Here is a 25,478-nt window from a genome sequence, read left to right as displayed (position 1 = left end):
ACGCAGCTAGCGAGAAGGACGGCACAGGAAGGGAGTCGATGGGCTCGGTGCGTCCGAAAGACGAAAGAGCTGCAGAAGAGTACATCGGTGGACGAGAAGAACGTGCGCGGCGTTCGAGGGACGAGAAGCCGGGTCGGAAGCCTGCTCAAGGAGAAGGCCGGAAATTGGGTTCGGGTGAGTCCTATTTCGGTTGGCCGAAAGCACCCAAGCGATCGGAGTTTCGGAAGAAGAGGAAAAAGAGAAGCTAGAAGCTATTTATACCATGCAGGTTGAAAGCGGTACTTATACCATGCAGGTTAAAGGCGCCCTCAACATCATTGAGGGCGCCCTCAACATTGAAGGCGCCTCCATCACCTTGAAGGCGCCTCAGACCAATCCGAGGCGCCTTCAAGGGCATTGGAGGCTCCTCAGACCCAGTCCTCGTGATCGTTTGCAACCGGATAGAGCTTTATCCGATCAAACTGCTTGGAGGCGCCCTCAACCCTCTTGGAGGTGCCTTTAACACTCAGGATAAGATTTTCATGAGCTATATAAAGGCCCCTGGAGCTAGGAAATTAATTAATCAACTCTATAACTACTTCCTAGCAACTTCTGTGCTCTCTTATTGTGTAAAAGGCTTCTTCGCCTTCAGAGAAGATCTTTCTGAGTTTTTTCATCGCCTTGGATTAACAATCCGCTGGGTTGTGACCAAGTTAAATTCTCTGTCTCCTCTTTATTTCTGTTAGTTTATTTCTTTATTATTATTGCATTTTTTGAGTTGAAAGAAACGAGGAGGGTATTCTTATTGTGCAGGCAATTCACCCCCATCTTGCCGGCCCCGCTGCAACAACATATAGTGTTTCACCTTAACGAAAGAGATTATAATTTTTAATAAAACTTTATTGTTGGTGATAATTTGTAGATGCATGGGTGGTGATGGTAATTCAAAGTTTGATAATTGGTGATTATTTCAAGCTTACTCTCATCTAAAGACTTGAAGTTTAATAATTGATGATAACTAGTTGATGATTAGTGATACCCACAAAGTTAGATAATTGATAACTAAAGCTTGATAATTGGGGATATCTTAAAACTGGCATTAACTTAAAGGTTCTTAATATTACATGGTAGAATTCTTGAACAATTATGAATTCATGTACATCTATTATTGATCCACTATGCACATTTGTACTGATTCTCCTATTATATTTTCTTGATCTCCAATTATAGGTTAGAAACTAACTTGGTTACAGTATTGGTTATGGTTTCCAATATGATAAATGTTTATTTTAGTTATCTTCTCTAATATTACTTTAGATCACATGCGCCATGCCTTATCAATTGTTTGAATGAACTCCGACAAGCTATTATAGATGTAAATTATTGTCTATTTTTGAGATTTTACAAAGTCCAAAATATAATGGTTGTAAAAATCAAGGTTCAAAATCTCAAGTCATACCGAAGTTTCGGTCTTTAACTGAACGATTCTAGTTCGGCATCATGTAAAGGTTTTGATGCACGGTGTCATTAAGGGATTGGGGTTAAAGAAAAAAGGAAATGAAGCATAGAAAGGACACATTGTCTATGGTGAACATGATTTTAAATATTGTACCATGCCATGTGAAAAGGTCAAAGCATATCATTCCAATAAATTACAAAAACTCAACACCACTTAACACGGAGAATATCTCTTTCCTTTGTTTATCTCCTTCCTCCTTCAACCTCCACGCCACTGGCACCATGTGTCGAAGCATCGGGACAGTACTGTAGCAATATCTTTACAATCAAAGACCAAAATTACAGCACAACTTGAGACTTTAAACCTTTGTGCCGAGTAGTATTGAGTTTCAATGATTCACCGAAGTGATATGTTTCGACCGTTTCAACAATATGAGATTTCAAACAATGGTCAAATTCAATTAGATAGTTTGTCTTGGTTAGTAATTCAATTGTTATATATTATTATTAAGTAATTAACCCTAATAAGCACAAATATTTAGTTTTGCTCATATAAAGAGCTAAGAACTTGATTAATTATAGCAAAAGGTGATTACGCTCATCCCAAGCGTCCCTCACAATCCGTCCCCGGGTTATGTGAAAGTAAATCACGGGGTCAACTTATAGCGGACTGCCAAGTTGGCTAGAGGATGGGACGGATTTTTTTTCTCCAAGGGCATGAGCCCTCTGGGAATTGATCCCTTGCCCCATTGTAGCAAGTCTGCCACCCTCTAACTAACTGGACATCCCGTGAGGACACTAAGAACTTGATCAAGTACTTACATGAAAGTTTTATATGAAACAATAATTCTTTAATTTGAAATTTTAACCAAACCCCCATCTTTGTTAATAACTTCAAGATTTGAAATCTCGAGCTGAGACATGTTTCAATCCCTACTCAACTCGAAACGTACCACCTGTGTCTAGTGCCAATACCAGAGGGTGTGTCAAACACCAAAAGCCAAGAGGGAAGAAAGAAAAGAAGAGGATGGAGAAGAAGAGGGCTCGATGTATTGCAAGTGTTGGAAAGAAAAGAGGAGGAAGAAGATGATGCATCACTAGTGTCATAGGGTGTGCCTAACAGTAAGAAAGGAGGACAATATGGTGTGCCACCAGTGACAGAAGGTGTATCGAGCACAAGAAGATGAGGAAGGAGAGGACTAAGAGGATCCAATGTTCTTTCGCATTGTTTGTTGTTTTTAAAGACTCATGTTGACCTTGCAAAGCTCATGGAAGACTCATATGCCTCAAGGGAAGCCTCTGGTGTGTCATCATTCATAGAATGATCGCCAGACAACCTTAATCATGGTGGAAGGTTGTCATCGCAAAAGGATCACCAAAGAGTCATTGTGATCACAGAAGGGGCATTGAATAGACATTGTCATTTTGCAAGAGTTGCAATCAACACAGAAGGGTTGCCAAACAGCCATCACATAAGGGTCACCATCAATATTGTCCATTGTTTCTAGAGTTTAAATTGCTCGCGACAGCTTAGTTAAGGGGTTTATTTAAGCTACTATTTCTCATGCTGATCAACAGACAGAGAGAAGTGTTTTGCCTATATCAACTAAAAGGGAACAATATTTTATACCATGAAGTTGCTATTACTATCATCCAGTAATTAACCCTATCACATAAGCTGATATATTTAGTTTTGCTCACAAAAAGGACCAATGAAACTTGATTAAGTATTTGCATGCAAGCTTTAATATCGAACAATAATTGTAATATAATCTAAAGAACTTTGCTAACAAAAAATATGAAAACAATTAAAACACTACATATGAGATATTTAGCACTAGGAATTATGAAGTTGAAAACAAAATAAGCAGACACATTAAAAAGATATCAGATCCACATCCTGCTATAATAGAGAATTCTGATGGAATAGATATAACCTTCACAGCTGTTAGCCTGGTGATCTCATTTCCCATCCTATCAACTAGTATGGGAAGGCAAGCTGGTAGATCCTTTTGAAGGTTGTCACCAAAAGTTGATATCACAAGGCTCATGCAAGATATTGCACATTCTTTAACCTCCTGGATTAAATTAATATAAGTTAGATTCCTCCTCAATCAAATTGTTTTATAAACAACTGAGTTTCATTTTTTATCTTAAATTATGATCCAACATGATTTAATCTACATGTTTATTGAGTTAGCTTTGTGTTGTAAACTCTAAATCTAACTCATCAAAAAGAGAACTCAGGACATGCATATCTCATAGATATAATCATCTATTCAGAAATACATAAATGATGAAAAAAGTAAAAAAACTAAAATAATAATCCTTGAATAGTTTCTTAATTTATAAGTCTCATAAGAAGATTTCGAACACTATGAGAAGTAGATACCACAACATAAATTTGCTTTGTTTTTTTTCAAATTTTTTAGTTTGGAGACATTATAATATAAGCTGTTCAAAGCAAAGATATAGTATCTCACCAACCTGATCTTGATCTTGATTTGCCAAGCGAGCCAATATGGCACTATAGATAGGGCTAACATATGGTCTGAAGTCTGGCATGGAAGTCTAGAAAAAGGGAAGCTCAATTTAACACCTCAGACAGCAGCCAATATTAGAAAATAACTTGTTACCTCAAAATTAGGGCGAAGTACACGAACTAATTCTCCGCAAACCCTTAATGCTTCAGCAGTTACTTTATAGTATCTTTCACCAACAGCAGATAGAACAGGACTAGAGAGAGCCTGAAGTTGTGCTTTAGTAAGCAATGAAAGAATAGAACAGGAATTCAATATTCAGCTTAGAAATTATTTTATTAGCCACTTTACAAAAGATATGGTGGATGTTTACATATAAGGCTGTGAAAATCGCAATGTAAGAACACTAGATTGTCAATAATTCTTATGTGTGGCTCTTGTAGAATTGTACAATCCGAATATACTGGTGAAGTTAGTTCTACAAATAAAGTTTAAATTTTGTGTTTCTTTGTCAATTTCGAAGTTAACCTAAAATGGTAGCCTCGATGTTCAGCCATGAATGCACATGGTATGGGATGGCATGAATCACATGGCAATGCCCCCCCCCCCCCCCCAAAAAAAAAAAAAAAAAAATCTTCCCAGAGCCATCCCAAATAATTAATATGCATGAGACCGACTTTGTTAACCTAAAGTTGTAAGAATAGCATGTGTTAGATTAATTAACCTCATAAACTTAAAACAAAATGTCATAGTTGAATATTTTAAAACTAACTGAATCAAGGGCTTAAATGAGTGCAACATATGCAAGAATGGTACAACCAATAGCTGATTGCCCCATTTTTTAAAATCAAATCCACATAATACTTAAATATATATAATATTTAGGTGTGATAACGAGCCCATAAATTGCAACTCACAACTCTTGTTACTTCTTCCCCAGCATGGTTCCTCTTGCATCCACAACTCTTTTTTTCTTTGGCACTTTAGTTATTAGCTTGATATTCTGATATCACATGGGATAATATGTTGACTTGTTGTTCATTGATGATTGAACAAGTAGCCGCAGCATGGCAAAGACTCTAGGTATTTAGCTCGGAGAATACCCTGACGGTAAGATCAAATGGCTTAGAAGAGGAGCTGTGCTTCAACACATGCCAATGGGTGAATCTCCTAGCAACCTCGAGGAGGGCCAATCCAGCCTCCATCGTGCCCTTGACAAGTCAATCCTTCTCCATCTCAAGAAGCCTTGCATCAAGGAGGCACTTGAGGGAGAGCTTGAGGGATATAGTGATTAAGAAGTCAAGAGACTTCTTAAGGACATGATCCATTGCAGCAGCACCTAGTTGAACCCTAAGATGGCTCGCAAAAGTATCAAGGGAGAGCTTGGTGGAGGTGTCAACCTGGGGACAAGGGATTTCATCATGGCAAGGCAGCAACTGGAGGTGGATGCTTGTGGAAGAAGATTGTCATGTAGCTCATAAGTGCAAGAGAAGCCTTGGATTCACATGACTCTAAGTTTGAATCATGCACAAAGCTGTTAGCCATAGAGAACTTCAATTACTCATACATGTGTCAGAAAAGAGAAAGAGAGACAAATGAGGAAATTGTCTACCTCCCGATCAAGGGAATACTTCTTTTTGGACAGCTCTTACTCGTGTAAAGGGGCTCTATGAACCCTAAAACTAGAACTACTAATGTGGACAAACCCAATAGACTAATCAACTATTAATCTACTGTTTCTAGCAGTCACCACCAACACATCACTCTCGTCATCCCCTATCACACAAACCCGCTTACGCACAATCACAATAAAATCTAATTGGCATCCATTTTGTTTTCTGCAACAAAATAAGCAGCTTCCTGGAATAGCATTGAAGTATATAAAGAATAATATACTAAGCAACTTCCTACACCATATTTAAGGCCTTGTTTCCTATGGGGAAAGGAAACATCTAGAGGAAAGAAAACTCATAAGGAAAGGTTGGAAAATGTTTCCCTAGATTTGATTTCCTTGGAGTAAAGGAAAAAAGTGAAGTTTTCCTTCCAATTGTTTCTTTGGAGGAAATGAAAGAGGGTGGACAATTTAAATTTCAAAACTTTATTCGTTAAACACATTTAAAATATATATTTGAAAACAAAATCAACTTTTCAAGGTTGGATTTGAGCTCCATTATATGCAAACAATGACTTCCCACTCCACACACAAAATTGGGAAATATTTGCCCACGCTTTTCCTTCCCTCCTATTTTTGCCAAAGGAAATGGAGGGAGAGTGTCGCTAGGAAAATCTTTTTGCCACCTTTCCATCCATATTTCCTTCTTCCTGCCTATATTTGCTTCCCTCATAGGAAATATGCACTAAAGGTAAAGTCATGTCTTTTCCATGTAAACACATGACAACTAACACAAGTCCAAAATAAAAATAGCTTTTTTTTACCTTGATGTACGGATGAAATACAGATGGTGAATGTGAAGCCATAACCAATCTGGTGAAAACAAGGGCCTCTATCTTTAAGTTTGAAGTGGAAGATTTGTCCTAGATAAAGGAACAAACAAAATTAGGAATGAAGGTCACGTTAAATGATCCTTACAAGGAGAGACAGTATTGCACTAAAGCACCAAGCAATAACTTACAGTTAAAGCCTTTTCAATCCCTGAAACAAGGGCACTGATATGCTCAGCAAGACAATTAGGTAAGACAAGCACAAGTTCTTTCAACACTGAGAATGCTCCAACCTAAATGCATATACTGAAAATTATCACTAAAAATACCAACACTAGCCAAGAACTAATGTAGGAAGACATCTTACCTTTGTTTTAATAGATTTTTCACGGAGTTGTCTATTGATCGATTTCACAATTTTTGGCACTTCTTGATTCAACAACCATCGTGGACTGCAGAATCAATAAAACATGTTACATCAATAAACTACATGAGAGAATAGCATTAGTGGTTTGGGCAAGATGAAGTGAAAATCTTAATTAGGTATAAGATAGTAATGGAACAATGGAACATAAGACATGCAGAAAATGAAATTTTGAAATAGAAAGAAAGCAAACATATAATAAATTGTGGAAAGGAAATATTAAAATAATAAAATAAAGGAAAACATCTATGAAGAGATAAGAGTGCAAAATATCCTTTATATTCACAATAATGTGAATTGGTCACTAATATCTTTTCATTGGGAAGTCATTGCAAAAGAAGTTTCTTTAATTTACTAAATCAACTTGTCAAATACACCTCGAGGTATTAAGTAAGAACTGATCCATGCTTAGATACTAGTCAGCAGTCAGATATGTAATAGCAGCAACCAACAAATCAATGTTTATACAGGGTGTACTAGTAGGCACTCAGGTGAAAACAAAGAAGAGGGTGGAGTGACTCCAATGCAGAAGCAAAAAAACAAAAAAGGAAAGTGGGGGAGAGGAGAGAAAATAAAAAATTATTAACTGATCTGATGTTATCAAAATAGAATGTATAAATAATTGCTGACTTGAGTTAGGATTGCAAGATATACTAGGTCTTCAAACTGAAATTTAAGAACACCAAAGTTGCATGAGTGGTTTGAAGCCTAAGAACTTGGTAAAGTGGCACTTAATATCCCAGAGACAGACTGTCACCAACTATTCAATTAAAACATGCATTTAAAGTTGTCAGCTGATTTAAGATGGGAAAATAGATGACTGAGAAGGTTCAGTAACTAACCCACTATCTAAAATTTTCTTGTAAGTGATCTGAGCAAATATGATATTTGCAAAAATAAAGATGAACATATTGCATATGATGTATAATTTTTAGTTAAAAACAGGTATATGATAAACAGAGCAAACCAAATTTAGCAAAGTTAACATACAAGAACCAAATAAATAAAAGAAGTGGCGCTACTTGGATGATTTGATCTTAGTTCATTTTAGCTCCACCTTGAATGTAAATTACAGATACTACTTTAACTGCACCTTGCAATTATAAAATACATTAACAGTGATCACAAGATACTCTTCAAATTCTCTAGCTTGAAAATTACAATGCAATTAGTTACTTGCCCTGACTCATTAATGTCGACCTGTCCCTTTGACACATTACCAGTCTGGTGCAGCAACTCGATAAATGTATTAAATACGTCCATCTGAGAAACAAGGATATTTGTAGTTAAAGGACACATCAGCATATCTTGCCTCTCCAACAATGATTTTAGAAAAATTCTAGCACCTTGACATTCTCTTCTCTTTCTTTGAATCTTTCAATCAGCTTGGGGCATGCCTACAAACAGCATTAAGAACCATCTAGACCATAAGAGATGGGGTATAGAATGTAGGCAAGTTACCCTCATAACAATACTGACAAGTAAAAATTAGAAAGGAAATATTCATATCATTTTCAAATAGAAATACACAACTTCAAATAAAGATGATAAAATTCAGTTGTTGAAGCTAGAACAGTGATCACAAATGTATATAAGATCTTCCAAGATTATATGTAACATAAACAAAAATAAATTTAAATACTTCACATACCTCTGCATACAACATTGTAAGCATCTCCGGCCGTGATACAATAATTGCCTGCAAGCATTTGGCAGCTGCTCTTCGAACTTTCCAGCTTGCATCCTCGTCATCAGTATACTCATTTTCACTTTCACTGTAGAATTTAGAATTCAGAGCAAAAAACACAGAAAATAGTTCTGAGGCTATGCTTATAAACATCTAAGCAACATACTCATCTTCCTCCTCCTCATTCCCTTCTTCATCAGTGTCCTCCTCCATGTTATCAGTAAAGTTGGGGTCATAGCTTAAATACTCCAAAGTTAGATTTAAAATATTATCACAGTAAGGAGATATGTCCCTTGGACATCTAAGCAGAAAACTCTCCAATGCCTGAAATAAGTTGGAAAAAGGTACATCTGTCTACCTTTTACACAATGATAATGTAATCTATTTAAATTATGGAGAAGTTAATGAAGACCTAGGTCAGATTACCTGCAAGCTGTATTCACGAAGTTCTTCATCAGATTCTGATGCACTCTTGCAGTAATTGATAAGCAATGGAACAGACTCACCAAGGTGTGGCCCAAAACGATATCCAACAGATCGACTAAAAGAACAAGAGTATGCACATTAAACTCTAATAATCTACACAATAAGACATTACAAATGCACAACAACAACCAAGTTTTATCCCACTAGGTGGGGTCAGCTACGTGGATCTTTTTACGCCATTGGGCAAGTTCAAATCAAGAAAGCAAAATATGATTGGTAAGTCAAATTGCTCAGAAGAAACTAGAGAACAGACATGAATGGATAAAAGTCACATAATCAGGCAAGTTCAAATAATTGCAAATAGCTCATGACTAAATCTAAAGATATATAATGGCAGAGACAGAAGCTGGTAACACTACCATACCTCCTCCAACCAAAGTAGATGACAAGCAAACTGTAAAGTACAATTACTTTTTTTCAGGATAGATTAAAATTTAAATATCTCATTTGTAAATAAGCTTAAGTGAATTTATCAAATATTTCATATAAGTACAGACAAATTAGTGTGTGCAGAGCAAAGATCAGGAAATTGACTAACCAGTCGACTCATTGTTGGTTGACATTGAATTTAAATGTTTGATTTACTGTAGAATTTACTGCCAATGATGCATTTGTCTGTGATCTTGATATATGCTGGACCTTGAAAGTATTGATTGTGTTGATTACCTTTTGATCCATATTTCAATCAACAAAATCATGAGACTTGTTCATTGATTTATATGTAATTGTTTGCAATCTATGATACGATGTGAATTGTTGATCTATGATTTGTGAATTGAACTGTTTGTCAAGATCTGTTATATTATTGTTTACATATGAACTGTAATTTGAATTGTTGAACTGTGATCTACAATCTAAATTGTTTATCTGTGATCTACAATTTGAGTGGTTGCTCGTCTGATCTGTTTCCATTGATATAAGGTTTTTGGTTGAAGCTCAGTAGCTGAAGTATACCAAATAAATCAGCCTATACGTTAATTTGTTTAACCTTATAGGTCTGCTATAATATGGAGTGTAGATAGGATTTAAGTTGCACAATGAAACCTGGTTGGTTGTGTACTCGTGTTACCTGCAAATGGGTAGGGAACCATAAAAGAAGTGACTAGCCAGATGTGATGCGGATTTTGGAATATCAGATTCCAATTGGTGAATGAATTTAGAGGACCAAATTCATGGAAATGAGAATACTGTGGTTGTGACCTAGAATTTCATTAGGGTCTACCTTAATCAGGAGCTACTTGATCAGGATAGAGCTTAATTTGACATAAAGGTTTATTTATGGTAGGCTCAATTTAAGAGGTGGAGACCAAAAGGAGAGAATGCGAGAACATTGAGCTCATGCAATCCAAGGTCACCTTGGGATAGTATCCATCATAGTGAGTTATTTCTCTTTCCATTTGACTAATCATGAATCATCTATTGATGTGTTGTTAAATTTTCTAGGTGTGTATGATTAAGGCGTAGCAAATGATGATATATTTTTGTGCTTTGTTACAAATGTGCATCGATTGATGAAATGTACATATGCTAAAAAAGGAGAAACTCTGAAGGAATAGTTCATGTTGTTCATGTTGAGTTTGAAGAGAGAATTGTGATGTGTTCAAAACTGGAACGCATGGGGCTGATGATTAAACTAGGTTTAACTGCAAATGTTATTTGAGTGTTGACTATAGTGAAACCACACCAAGGAGAACCTCAATTTATCTTATTGTCTCTTCTATTTGGCTTCTTCTAATTGTGTTGTGCTCTTAATCTCTTATACTTCATTTCAACCACACCAAGGAGAACCTCAATTTATCTTATTGTCTTTTCTATTTGGCTTCTTCTAATTGTGTTGTGCTCTTAATCTCGTATACTTCATTTCTTCATAGTATGCTCTTATTGATTTGCATACATGCTATGAAATCATATGACCTAGATGACTATGTACATTTATAAAATATGAGTTTAGGATGTAATGTATAGTAGATATAGATATGATGTTTATGCTAGTCTGTTACATGGATTCGGACATTAGTATCTCATACAATTACACACAGGTATGGATCCAAATGTCCAACGAGATTCTTTATTTTATAAATTTTTACCCAATCAATAGGGGAATTGGAGGACAACTCAAAGTGGTTGGTGTTCAAGTGCCAGTGTCACACATTGTAGCAAAAGGTGATTACGCTCACCCCACATGAATACACAAATGGTGGATAAAAAGTCCATATATAAAAGATGTCAATTGATAGATAATGTTAATCATGCTTTAGCATCATGAATTGTTTTATACACATGAGCTAGTAATGATGATATTCTTGCAATATATAAAATGATGTTGTTAGTTGTGAGCATGGGCATAGTAGAAACTAATATTTACATAAATGGTATATATATATATATATATATATACACACACACATAACATAATTTAAGACTTCCTCCCATATATTAAACTCTTTCAAAATCTATAATTATAGTGATCACCCAGTTTGTTAGTTGTACAGTGCCGAACATGATGTAATTCGAGCTACTCAATTGAATAATATGTGTACCCATGTTTGAAGAAACAAGTGATACCACTCTCATAGAGGGGTAAGAGTGGATAGGAAACCTAACTTAGTCCATTGTACTCAATTTATCCTTGTGGCATATATTGAAATTTCATGTCATGCAATCCAACACAATCAAAATTTTACCCTTCCATTAAATTCTGAAACCCAATACCAATCTACATAGTTAATCTCTCTGGTGTCATCCATGCAAAGGACTAATATATTGGACCAGGCCATGATGAATTTTGACTAAGGTTTATTAGTCGAGGTGCTTGTTATATTTTTGTAACTTATTTTTATAAAAAAAAATAATTCAGCTACCTCAATATTTATGATATCATTTGAAGTTAGAGTTGGTCACTTACCTTTAAGGCACACTATACGTCGTGTTGTTTGAAATTGGGTTGTACTTCAAGATGCAGGTCTCTTTCTTCACTGATTGGTGTAGAGTTCTAGTGATTCAGGCTAGCATTCTTCCTAATCACATGAGTCTCATGTTCCTCCTAATAACATGAGTCTGAGGTGGTGGCATATGTATCTTTACAACCTTCATCGATGAGACAAACTCTCAGGTCCTCGTTTGCCACACTTCCCATTATAAATCTCAACATTCTCTCTTTGCCAAAATGATAGCCACTCAATCAGCTCCTAGCTATCAACCCACTAGTAAGGGGTGAAGTCTAGATCCAGCACAACGGTTTCATTATAGGGGCTAAGTTAAAGTCATAGGCACAAAAAAGATCAAAGGGCGATGTAAGAAAACAAATGGGAAACCAAACTTAAAAAGAAACAATTAGAAAAGTGGCTAATTAAACAAAAAGAAAGAGACTGCAAAATTCAAATGATGGTAAAAGAGATCGGGAAAAAAAATCACAATTTTCAAATTTTCCACCTTCGTATTTGTCTCATATTGAAGAACTACTAGTGAATATCAAACCATCAAAGTTTTGTTGGTAGCAACTTCAATTAGATTAGTCATTTTATATTATTTTCAACATCTCTTCTCTCCTCTCAATGTAAATTATTGAAACTCTAATCTTATTTTTTAATCTGAAACACTTTTTCTCTATTAGTTGCAAGTTCATGGAAAATAGATTAGTCTTTGTCTTTCTTCTAGTATTTTCTTTCCCTCAAGTAGATGCCAGAATTTACAAAATGACCTTTTTCACATCCCTCAAATTAATATTTGACTTTATAAGCTTGAATCATAATGTATCTACTTCACTCTACAACCTTTCACAAGTATCATTTCATTTTCACAAAGTTCAAAATCCTATGCTATCTACAATTTAAGATGAGTACGGAAGAAGATTAAATTAAATTCTTTGCAAGTCAACATAAACTGTCATTTGACAATTTCTCGCTCTTGGTGTCATTAATTTTCAATCCACCCAACAAAACTTCAAGAATAAATTCAACTTTTTGCATCTTCTAGCCATTGTACCAGCATTACTTTCCTCTTTGTCGTTTCATACTGTGCTATCTTCAATTCAAGATAAGGAAGAAGATTATATTTGAAATCTCAAATCATGCCGATGTTTTGGTCTTTGACTTGAAGACACTGTTTCAGTATCATAGCCACCTTTCCATGTATGATATCAGTGATAAATTAAAGGTGGAAAAAGAAAGAAATGAAAAAGAAAAAGAAAAAGATTTGACGACTATATAATTAAGATCGGTGTTTGCTTTCCCTTTGAAATGCTATAATTTGGTCATTATCTTCTACAGAGACAAAGTATAAAAAAAATACAATGTTATTGAAATTGTAGCATGCCAAGGGATGTTGAGTGTTAACATGACATAAATTACATAATACCCATCGACGCAATCAACAGACACAAGAGATATTATCTCAATGCAAAGTTGCATTGAGTTTCGATAATTTATTAGAATATTACGTTTCGACCATTTCGTCCGACACGGTACAAGATCTCAATCTATGCTTTGAATCAACATAAACTTTGCCCTTTAACAATTTCTTTCTCTTGGTGTCATCAATTTTCAATCCAACCATCAACACTTTGAGAACAAATTCAACTGCTTGCATCTTCAAGCCACTATACTAGTATTACTTTCCTCTGTCATTGTAAAGTGCCTTTATCTGTTTTAATTTCTCTTTGTTCATTAACAAACTAAATGTAGATAGTGTCTATGATCCAACTTGAGAGGGTGTTAGAATTATTAGAATCATATCAAGTTATCAGATTCATGATTACATGTTGAATAGGTTTAATCCACTGGATATTTAAAAACAAGTTATTGTAGCTAAGTCCTATAAATGTAACATAATAATTATCCTTTACAATAATAGGAACAAAACAATACTTCATCCCCTTCTTGACACAAAAAAATTCTTGGATCCATAGGAATGTGCATCTAACAAAAATTTTTATGGTTAATGCCGGCCAAGCATAAACCCACTCAAGATACCACATTACTAAGGAAAATTAGGCAAATAAATATGCACAATTTGATAGAGAGGAGAGAAAAACAACTCAAAACTATTAAACCATAAAAGTTGGTGAATGGAAAAATACCTTAAGGCTCCAATCATTTGAATGTTTGTCCTAGTAAATTCAGGTTTCATGTTCTTGCTTGTCAACAATCGAACAACTTCAGATGTTGCCTTTGCCAGTAGATCATCCGGTAGACTTGAGGCAAGTGATGCTAAAAGCAACATGAAATGGTATACACTCAATTTCAGAACTATGACATGGATGCAGATGATGCACTACTTGTGTATATAAGAGACCTTTAAAGTGTGTGTGTGCGCACACGCACGGCTTAAAAAGAAAAATAAAACTTTGAGAATTCACATGCCAGAAAAAAAAAAAGTATCACATAAAATAACTTATTCCTCACCAATACAAAGAATTGATTTCTTTCTGACGCTGGCTTGATTGGAACCCAACTGAGAAAGAAGGGCAATCAGCAATTCCTCATGAGCATCCTTTGTCATCAAGTTTCCAAATTTTTGGAGAGTGTCACCTAATATGTCAAGGCATTCACACTTTATTTCATTACCCTTCCCCTGTCACGAAAGAGCACAAAAGAAGTTTAATAAGAATAGATCTGTCGCCTAGGGAAGCAAGAATTCTGGAAAGAGTAAAAAACTGATACCTGTAACAGAACAAAAGCAAACACTAACTGATGGATTTTATTTTCCAATAGGAACGAGAACAATAATAAATAGTTAATACTATATCAAATACACACAAGTTCGTAGTCAGAGATGATTCTTAAAAGAAACAGCATAGTAACATGAACAGAGTTGTATCCTTTGCAACATAAATCAGAATTATGTCAGACCAACAAGTCAACACAAGTACTTAATTACAACCAGCTAATGATAGAGTGATAAAAGGGGATAAAATAACAAAAGAACAAACAGGAAAATATAACTGCAGTGGTGATAAGCATTCATATAAATGTCATTATTGCGATAGTTCAAGCAACCTACAGATCTTGCCATCAGTTTATCAAAATCCATACCATGAAAATCAAGATGGTTAAATTTAGACTATGAGACAGAAACAAAGTATGGTATGCTCTCAAGCAAAGGAAAACAAATGAGTGTGGAAGCTAGATGGGCAAGTCACAATAACAGTCACCAGTACAATAATATGTAAAAAGATCTTAAGGGCAAGCCTAACTGCAAGAATTGTTACTGCAAAGGTGATAAAGCCAGCAGTAGTAATGGAACCACAAACTGTAGGAATAATGAAATGAGAAAGAGAGCAGAGATATGTGGTAAGGAAAAACAAAAGATGAAAAGACACCATGATGCAATAGAAGTAGCAGAAGAATGACAAGGCTGGCTGACTTGAATTTCTAAAGGAATAAAGATAAAGTAAGGGAAATAGTAATTACATTAAATAGCAACCTGAGTTAATCATATAGATGAACACAATACAGCATAAGAGCAATAAACTTTGTGTGGAAAACTATTAACCCAAACATTGTAAATTGGGGGGCAACCCCCCCTTCTGATGTTTTGCTAGTTGTTTAAAATAGCATAGTTACCAAAAATATATATAGCACTAGTCGAGTAATTGAGAACTTTGATGGTAAAATGTTGAAGTTAATTATTTTGCTTCAACACAATATAATAACTCCACTTAAATTGAAATTAAGTACGGACCAGAAGTTTGTAAAATTATAGGAAAATTTTAAGGGTGATAAATGACAAATAGACTAGGGAGAAAATATCTGACACCTGAGAGACGACAAAACAAAATATTACATTTTAGCAATTTTTTATCTTTTAATCTTGCAACTAATGAAGATAATTGATGATAAACAAAAGTCGGATTAAGATTCTAACTTCTATTATGAGTCATTATGATACCAAGAGCAAGAAAGTAATCTTGTCTAAATCTTCCACTCAATAGTAAAAAAAGTTGAAGAAAAGGGCAGCCCGGTGCACGAAGCTCCCGCCAAGCGGGTCCTAAGGAAGGATCCATTGTACGCAACCTTACACTGATTTTTGTAAGAGGTTGTTTCCAGGATTCGAACCCATGACCTTTTGGTCACATGGCACACCTTTACCGTTGCGCCAAGGCTCCCCTTCCTAACCAAGGTTAACAATCTCTAGCTAATTTGGTTTCTGACCAAAACAACACAACACAAGTCCCTTAACGTGTCATATTGTGTTGATACGGTTTTGGTACTTAATTTCAGATATGCGTACATGCCAATAAAAAACTTATTTTCATTAATATTTGAAAGCAATATCCTGCAAACTATTACAAAAAACTCTAGCACCTTGCTTATAGAGGTATATCACTATCAAAATGTTCACATGACATCTTTTGTTTTCAATAATAAATCTATAAATTTTATAATTTTGTTCTTTTTGTTTCCTTTATTGGTTAAACAAAAAGTTAATTGTTTCTATTTATTTACTTTGTAGGAAATGAGAACTCACTAGCTCAATAGTTTAATGGATTCATTTATTGAATATTTGTCATAGTTTGACGCTGGCCGGCAACCTAACGCAACCCTCCTTCTTTATCCAGGCTTGAGAACTCACTAGCTAATTGAAGAAAAAATTTCACCATGTACAAGATGTGTATTCTATATCTGGAAAGCACATATGTGTTAATGCTTGTACAACTTTATTTTTACAAACTAAAAATTGTTCAAATGAGATTAAAACCCCTCGTTGTAATCTTCTTCATCCAAAAGAGAGAGAAACTCTCTTTTTTCCTTTTTAAAATTCATGTAAGAAAACATTATTGAATATTCTTTTACAAGTCGTTACCTACTCGTCTAGCCCTTGCTATTTGACAAGATACAAAGGTTAATATATCTCTTTTCTACATCATTTTTAATATAAAAATAAAAGTAAATTGAAGAAAGTATATCATTTTAATAAGCAACAATAACATCTTGTATATAAATTCCTAGTGTAAAGCCATTGTTCCTCAAAAAATATATAATAATTAAATCCATAGTTCAAACTTCACTCAAGCACAGTAATTAGTTGTCAAAACATAAATAGCTTTAAAATACAAAAGAGCAAAATTTATTCAATTTACATTGGTTTTGAAATAATTAGTCTAAATTTCATTTAAAAAATCCTGTAGCTGGGGGACACCAGTTAAAAAAAATGATTCGAGTAGAAGCCAAATAAAAACACCAAAAAGTAAACATCTAGCAGAACAAAGCATGCACAACTATATTTGCTTGTTATTTCTTTCAAAGTATACATCTTTGTTAATCCATTAACTACTAAATTTTTTCTTCAGTTCAAGAATTATTAGTTGAATTTAGACCAAATTTTAACTTTTATCTTGCTTTCAATTAAAATTTTATTATATAGTTCATCGCTATTAAATTTTATTATGTATTGATTATTTACGCTAGATCAAGCTAATTATTATTAGTTTTTTAGAAGCCTAAATTGAAGCATAATCGGGGTGTGGTTGAGTCCTTAGATAGTGTTTGTCATTTTGGTTGAGTGGGTTCAAATTGGGTCCAATTTGAATTCAATTTGATCAATTTAAGATTGAACCAAACTTATTTTGATGCAAATCAAGTTCAATTGTGTTTTCTGATTCAGTTGAATCTAACTATTGGATGAGATTCTAATTGTTCTCCCTTCTCGCTCATGTCTTCTCTCTTGCAACCCAGGATCCTCCCACCCAATCTCTCACTCTCAAGACATTGGAGCAGCCATCGATTCCACTTGTTATTCCTTTCTCCAGCAGGTAATCATCTCTCTCCCACTCGCAATGTCAATCTCTCTCCCACCTTCACCCTCTTCTCTTTCTTCAATGTTGATGCATGGGTCTGCATCTTGTCACTCTCTCTCCCTCTATCCATGTCAAAATCACCTATGCCAACAAATTTCAGCGTCAGATTCAGAACGAAATGTTCCAAGATTTCAATCAGCACAACTCAACATTTAAAACCCTGATAGTGAAACTAAAATGCTAATAGTACTTCAATTTTGAAGTAAAAGGAAGCAACAAATTTAATATCTAGCTTCAAAACTTAGATTTTGCTTGTGATGGGAAGAATTTCATCTACTAAATAAAATGCATATGGGAAGTTGCAAGTAGCACCTAGTTGGTGAGAAAGTCTTCATGAAGTACAAGGTTTCTTCAAGATAACAGGAAAATTATGTGATTATTTTTTATTGAAATCTTCTATTTTTAATAAATGCTACCCTTTTGTTGTTCCACTTTTATAAAATTTATCTACTCATTCTATTTTCAGTTGGTACATATCTGGGTCATGTTTAACTTGCACTAATCAAACTTTTTCGATGTTGGTTTGTCGCAACCACATGCTTTGGTGCCTGCAACACCATAGTGCCCTAGGTGCAACCTAGTGTAGAAATGCAACCTCTTGTTACAACTTGGTAGTTGGGCAAATGAAGTGTTACATGTCGGTGATGGTGAAGAAGTCTTACATGGTGATTGACATAGAAGGACCATGGTGGTGGTTCTAGTGTGTCATAAGTTGATGATAGTTTGGCTATATGCATCACCAACAGAAAGACAAGTGATAATTGATAGCTAATGTTGTTAAGGAATATCAAGTATTATTTGTTGGATGATAGAGAAAAAAACTTAATAGCTATAACATTCACAAGTGAAGGTGCAAACCCAATGATTAGCAAGTAGCAACACAACATTGTGATGAGAAGGCGAGATCATGAGAAGGGATTGAGAAATCTATTAAGGTGTTGGATCTGTGAAAAGCATAAAGTTAGTAGCAAGTGTTTTTTGAGGACACATGGAGCATGCTTTGGGAGCTTCTATGGATTGGCTTGGTCAAGGATGGCATGGAGTAACAAGATCACATGTATACGATCTCAGCAAGGCCACAAAGAACCAAGAAACAACATGTCATAAAATAGGTAAGGGAGAAGGCAGCGGCTGAAAAGACCCAGATGGAGTGAGACAAGGAACAGAGGCAAGAAGAAAGGATGTCATGCCACAATATCAAACCTGCTACCACCTTCCAACAAGAAATTGGGGAAGAATTTTGAGAGAAACCATGCATTGAACCAAATTGAAAAGAAAAGAGTAATTGTATTCAATAGAAAACTAAATAGTTATACTTTATATGGGACCACAGTTTACATGAATACAATACATAAACAATGAAGGGTCACTCTATTAATTTTAACACGGAGCTTTTGGAAAGATGAAATGATATAAGCATGCTTAACCGCTTTGAAAATATATGGCATAGGTAAAATATGTACAATGATTATGAGTTAGTAAAAATATATTATCTGTGAACCACAGCAAAGCAGAGAGAAGTAAAACCAATACTGCCCTATCTTTTAAAATTTTCAAATTTGCCTACTCTAAATGCAATCAACCTTCAGCAAAAACCCCTTGATTGCATTAATCAGGTAGGTGACCATGGCACAACGCAACAACAACCAAACCTTATCCCACTAGGAGGTGACCATAGCACAAGTTCAAAATAATTGCATCCTTAATTAGCAGCAAAGGATTTCTTTAAAAAAAATGTAGAAGGAAAGTGAGCCTCAAACATTCAAGGAAAGAGAAATGTAAGATCCCCAAAATTTCAAACAATGGTTACATAGATAATGTATAAAAATAATAATTTAATTGATTTGAATATTACTAGTAATATAGAGTCCAAGGTTTAAAATTTCGACCCGTGCCGAGGTTTCGGTCTCAGACCGGAACGATACGGTTTCGGTATCGTATCGTACCGTGCCGATATAGTTTCGGTATTTTTTTATTTATCTATAGTAATTATAAGATAAATATGTTTATGGTGTATATAAAAATAAACTGTAAATTGATTTATTATAAGTTCTCAATTATTGAATAATTTAATATTGTTAGAAAAAATAATTTAAAATAGTTTTATTTAAATAGAATTGATATATCAATAATTTAAATTAAAATGGAAGTATCTATAATAATAATAATAATAATAAGTATATAAATTAATACAAGATATTACTTTATATTAATAATAATTATATAAATTATTTATTTATTCATTTAATTAATTATTAATTAAATAATATATATTTTAAATAGCAAAAAAATATCAAGTAAAAAAATATCAGAATATAAATATAATTTATTAGAATTCTTTTAAAAAAAATTAGAATTTTTTATTTCTTTTTAGAATTTTTAAATTTTTTTTTAAAAGTTAAATGAAATTTAAAATAATAAAGAAAATATTAGAATATAAATAAGAATTATTATATTTTTTAAAATTTTTAAATTAAATTTACAATATTAATTTTTTCAGAATATTAATTAATAAAATTTATTAAATTTATTTTAATTTTAAATATATTTTTTATATATTTTATTAGGATAATTTAATTAGGGTTTATAAAAACCTCTTCTAAATAACTCACGTCCTCCTTAGGAATTGTTTAATTTAATTAATTAAATAAAATAAATAAATATTAAAAAAAAAATCGCGCGTGCGCGAGATCGCCCGTGATCATTGCGGGCGATCCCGCGAGCGGTGTCCGGCGGCGCCGGAAGCGTCGCCGGACGCCTCCGGCGACGCCGGAAGGGTCGCCGGAAGAGTCTGACCATGCCATCAGGGTCGCCGGAAGCTTTCGGCGCCGCCGAAGGCGTCGCGCGCGACGCTTTGGTGCCGCCGAAGGTGTCGCGGGACGCCACCGAAGGCGTCCCGCGTCTCCTCCGGCGCCGACGGAGGCGTCCCGCGTCTCCTCCGGCGCCGCCGAGACGGGGACGCCTCCCGTGCCGATTTCGGCCGCCCGGCGGAACGGTAAATACCGCCCGTGCCGGGCGGCACGGAACGGCATTTTATACACTGATAGAGTCTATAGACTACATAAAAGTCCATAGAGGGATAAAATTCAAGTAGCCAATCGAAAATAGTTCATACAAATACGGTTTGATAAAAAAAATGCCCGCTAAAAATAAAAAATGGCCATTAACTTACAGGATTAGTTATGCCCTTTGTCAATTCAGGGCCAAGTGAAACAAGTATACGTTGCGCAAGAGATGGTGTGTTAACTTCAGCAATTATCATCTTCAAGGCTATACTAGCAATATCACGATATTGATCTTTCCCATTCAGCAATTTGTCACAGAGCTTATTCGCCATTTCCATAATTCTCTCCTCACTGACCTTCTTGACAAGAGGAGCTAAGCTGCACTCAGAAAAGGGAGGGAAAAGATCAATAGCAACATACTGAACTATATCATGCAATTTAAGATACATGATAAACATTCTCCTACAATGACTTGGCTTGAAAATACTAAGAAAAAATGTTGTTCGACGACATAGTTGCAGACATACATAAGAAATGATGCTGTCCATTTCCAGGTTTGAGCTAACAATTTCTTGAAGTGTTGATTGATTTGTTTTGGCAGAGAAAAGACTTACATGAATGACAAATATTATGTTTTTGTATGCAAAGGATAATAATGGGGCACACAGGCTTCTCCTGTAACTCCAATGATACATGCAGTGCAAAGTAAAAAAGGGGATGAAAATAAGTGGATGAGAAACATCTTAAAGTACAAGAATCTCTGATACAAATACATTATAATCACTGTACCCACTAGAACTAGGTACAAATCAATCCCATTTGAGTCCCAAAAGAATAAAAGGGGACTTTTTTAACAAATGATACATGCAATCCAAAGTAAAAGAAGGTATGACGAATAAGTGGATGAGTAGCATCTTAAGTTACGAGAATCTCTGACATAAGTTCATTAAAATCACTTTACCATTAGTAGGTACAAATAAATCCCACTTAAGCCCCAAAAGAAAAACATGGGCTTTTTGAACAAATCGCAGAATATAGCATGTGTAATTTCATCCCAGAAAAAAAAACAATTTACAAATTTAAAACATGAGAATAAAAAAAATACTGTGATCTGACAAATATGTTCTCTTCTAAACAATCTTTTGATACATGTCCAAGGAAGAAAAGGCCATAATCCTGCATGCAACTTTGACCAACATTCAATTCCTCTACCCTAATGTATTTAATTAATGGAAAAATAAAAGAGACAAAGAAACATAAACAAGGTCAATTACTGACATTATTCTAAATGTTGAAACTCATTTGGCATGCAAAAAATATACAAAAACAATAAGACATACAAGCTACAAGAATTTATTCAGCCAATCCAGATTCTATAATATCCACATAATAAGCAAATGAATATGTTAATATAACGCCTTCCAAATCAAAGGCGTCATAAGCAAAAGTCTTGAATATAATGTAGGACTCAAACCATTTCACTGCTAGTCCAGAAACATCTCCAGCTGCATCTTCAAGCTGTTGGAGAACAGCACTTGTTAATTTCAATTCCAGATCAGAATCAGCTTTAAAACCTTCCTTGTTCAGTTCGCTAAGCAGATCTGAAGTTGCCATATATCTATAATCCTTATCCTTGCCTGTCATCTAGAGGATGGTCATCATCATCAGTACCCAAATAAGCAAAATAAAAATTATTAGATTTAGTCAGACTAAAGTTCTGGTGTGTGCATACCTTCTCCAAAATATTTGTTATATTAATGTTTGCCATATTTGATAGGTTTGACAAACGCAGACAGAATTCCGTACTATGCCTGCACAAATAGATTCCAAGAGTTAGGCCAGTGCATAAATTAAGGCCACTACATATGGCACGCCCAATTTAAAAAATCATGATATGTTGTAGTGAATCGTATGAGTTATGTAACTAAAAACTACCAGAAGCAGCAATGCACCTATTTATTGGTATCATGGTGCTGCACAAGCATGATCTTGAAGAGCTATATTTGTCAAATCAGAGTGCATATCTGATAAATATCAGCATAACATCACAGACGAAATCATGGTTCTTAAAAATAAAATAGTTATACTTGGGCACTTCATTGCCACCACGCACGCATATTTGTGCAAGACCTTCAGACACAATGACCACGTGAAGAACATTTAGAATATCAACCACAGCTGTCTTGGATACTCGTAACAGGAGTAACAAAATCAAAGGCATAGTGTGACCACAATGATTTTTCTTTTTTTATTTACAAATTATTATGTTTATTTTCATTGATTGCTTCGTGCAGGTAGTTTTTCATAGCAGAACGAAATTCCTTCGCTTAATTAATACAAAACCCTTGAATACCCCGGGAAAGGAAGTGAGGACGAACCCTGACGATCACGAGAAGGGAAGCCTTTTTAACCACCTGCGGAGATTATCTTAGAACAGAGCTTCGTCCTCAGTCAAGCGTCCACTATCGGATGATCGATAGTTCTGGCGGTGGTGATGGTGATGGTGGTGACCGACGCCGACAGAGAAGGTCGACTTCCGAGCAACTAAGAAGACCCCAAGGCGACTGCCCTCCGGGACAGTGGAGAGAAGGAGCTCGGCGCTAGGCGAACGGAGACGGCAAACAGGCAGGTGCGGCGACGCGATCGGAGCCGAGAACTGGAGTGAGGTAAATAAAAAGGGTTCGGGCTGTTCTAGGTTTGGGGATCTCTCTCGTCGCCGTCGGATTACGATCGAGGGGCAGAAACACCGAACCTTTCAATCCTAAGTTGGTCCGTCTCGAATCGTGTTCGGCAATTTGGTGAAACTTAGGCTTCACATATATTCAATTCACCTCATCCTACTTTACATTTTACTAAATCACGCATTCATTTTCTAAAATAATCCTTCATCCATCCGTAAACATAGCTGATCCGCCGCTCGGTTAAATTCTCAAATTATAGGTTGAGTTTATAGTGACTGTTGCTCTCTTACTCTAATATCACTTTCCCAACTTGTGTTCTCGAAAACCTTAATATCAGCTACTTTTAACGGTTGCTCTCTTTGAAACTCTCATAATCCTCATTATATTTATACCCATGCTCTGAATCCCTACCTGGAGGTCTCAAAATGAGTTCTTTCGGTCATCATTATATTCCTTGCACTTCTCCATTCGAATCCTATACCCTAATGCTTTGCTTCAGCAGTCTCTATGCTGATTATTAACTAATTGTTCATCCCTAATATGTAACTGAGTTGGTACTCAAATAGTAAACTTTATCAATGAGCAGAATCGAGTTGTAAGTGTAGCAAATAATCCTCTCATTTAAGAGATCACTCAGTAATTGATTTATCTTTTTTCTTCCACCGTGAGGTTGACCATGAGGAGTGATTGATGTGAGCATTATCATATTTTTACCTCAATCGTTAACTTCTTACTCAAAATATATTGATGGACTAGAGATCTCAAATTGACTAATTTTGCCAACATTTGGTATTCTCCTCCTTTCCATATTCAAAATGTCTCATTCTAAGATATCTAAGTCTATTAATGATTTAAAAAAAGATATTAATGGAACATAAGGTCTAGATTGACTCATTTCACCCACCTTATATTCCTTACGTTTTCCTTACTCTTTCTATGTCCAAATTCTCTTCATTTGAGGCCTTTAAATTCATCAATATTTTTTTTCAAAAGTTATTCATGGCCCTATAGGCCTTAAATTAATTCATTTTGCCCACCTTTGTGTTGTTTACATTTTCCTCATTCTTCTCATGTTCACATCCCGCAATCTTATACTCAAAGTCCATCAACTTTTATCAAGTCATTGATGGATCAGGAAATCTCCTATTGAGTGTTTCATCTATCTTTGCATTCTCTTCATCCTTTGCATGTCCAAAATTCCTTGGTCGTAAGTCTCTAGTTAAAAAATCATTGATTATAATGAAGACCTCAAATTGACTGATTTACATTCTTTTATTCTCCCCATGTCGAAATTCTTTCAATTTTAGATCTCTAAGTTCATTAATAACTTTTTTCCAAAAGTCATTAATAAACGGTAAGGTATCAAATTATTATATTTTTTAAATTACATACATTATTATTTATCTTACGATGAGGAGGAAAAACAAATTCAAATAATAATATGATCAATAATAGTATTATTACGAAGAAGATAGTTGATCAATAATTCAGAAGACCAAATAAAAAACAGATGCATAAATTTTATTTTGATATTGTATTTATTAAATTACATATATTATTATTTGTCATAGGATGAGAAAAAAAAGATAAATTTCAAATAATGATATCATCAATGATGCTCGATACAAAAAAAACAGTTCATCAGTAATTCGATGAAGAAGCCTAATCAATGGTCTCATATTCCAATGAATATCGATGAAGGAACTAAAATAAACGTGGTTATAAATAAGTCATATGACTTTTAAATTTAATAAGTTTGGATACTTTTACAATAAATTATTTTTCTTACTATTGTTATGATTCAATCAAAATTTCACATTGAAAGGAATTGATAAATATCATGGATTTAAAAAGATGTAGGATATTTTTATTAACATGAAGTCTTTTGGGGAGAGCTGAAGAGTAAAGTCATGAGATCCTAAACCCAAAGTGGGCAATATCATACCATTGTCGAGATCTATGGATATCCTTTTGTGCACAATAATTATAATATTCTTAATTTTGTTGTCTATAGATTAGTTGAAATTGAGATTTCTCGT

General features: G+C 34.7%; 1 protein-coding gene across 3 annotated transcripts in view; it reads right to left on the bottom strand.

Moving 5' to 3' along the window:
- LOC121971542 (cullin-associated NEDD8-dissociated protein 1) overlaps positions 1 to 23,428 on the bottom strand; it is a 41,892-nt gene extending 18,464 nt beyond the window's left edge. For 2 of the 3 annotated variants that reach the window (XM_042522869.1, XM_042522867.1), the window contains exons 1-17: positions 23,137 to 23,428; positions 22,491 to 22,569; positions 22,233 to 22,402; positions 20,926 to 21,136; positions 14,359 to 14,527; positions 14,034 to 14,163; positions 8,897 to 9,011; positions 8,637 to 8,794; positions 8,435 to 8,558; positions 8,130 to 8,180; positions 7,964 to 8,046; positions 6,727 to 6,811; positions 6,551 to 6,652; positions 6,354 to 6,452; positions 4,074 to 4,184; positions 3,925 to 4,008; positions 3,375 to 3,515 (exon numbers count right to left, since the gene is read on the bottom strand). In XM_042522869.1, coding sequence (XP_042378803.1) covers positions 3,375 to 3,515; positions 3,925 to 4,008; positions 4,074 to 4,184; positions 6,354 to 6,452; positions 6,551 to 6,652; positions 6,727 to 6,811; positions 7,964 to 8,046; positions 8,130 to 8,180; positions 8,435 to 8,558; positions 8,637 to 8,794; positions 8,897 to 9,011; positions 14,034 to 14,163; positions 14,359 to 14,527; positions 20,926 to 21,136; positions 22,233 to 22,402; positions 22,491 to 22,526 — 1,869 coding nt within the window. In that variant the 5' untranslated portion in view covers positions 22,527 to 22,569; positions 23,137 to 23,428. The remainder of the gene's footprint in view (positions 1 to 3,374; positions 3,516 to 3,924; positions 4,009 to 4,073; positions 4,185 to 6,353; positions 6,453 to 6,550; positions 6,653 to 6,726; positions 6,812 to 7,963; positions 8,047 to 8,129; positions 8,181 to 8,434; positions 8,559 to 8,636; positions 8,795 to 8,896; positions 9,012 to 14,033; positions 14,164 to 14,358; positions 14,528 to 20,925; positions 21,137 to 22,232; positions 22,403 to 22,490; positions 22,570 to 23,136) is intronic. The other variant, XM_042522870.1, reaches the window with a different exon arrangement.
- Between the last annotated feature and the right edge of the window lie 2,050 nt (positions 23,429 to 25,478).

The sequence above is a fragment of the Zingiber officinale genome, chromosome 4A (assembly GCF_018446385.1).
Source record: "Zingiber officinale cultivar Zhangliang chromosome 4A, Zo_v1.1, whole genome shotgun sequence".
Classification (NCBI taxonomy): domain Eukaryota; kingdom Viridiplantae; phylum Streptophyta; class Magnoliopsida; order Zingiberales; family Zingiberaceae; genus Zingiber; species Zingiber officinale.
Note: the sequence above shows the minus strand (reverse complement) of the source record. Positions and strands in the feature narration are given on the sequence as shown.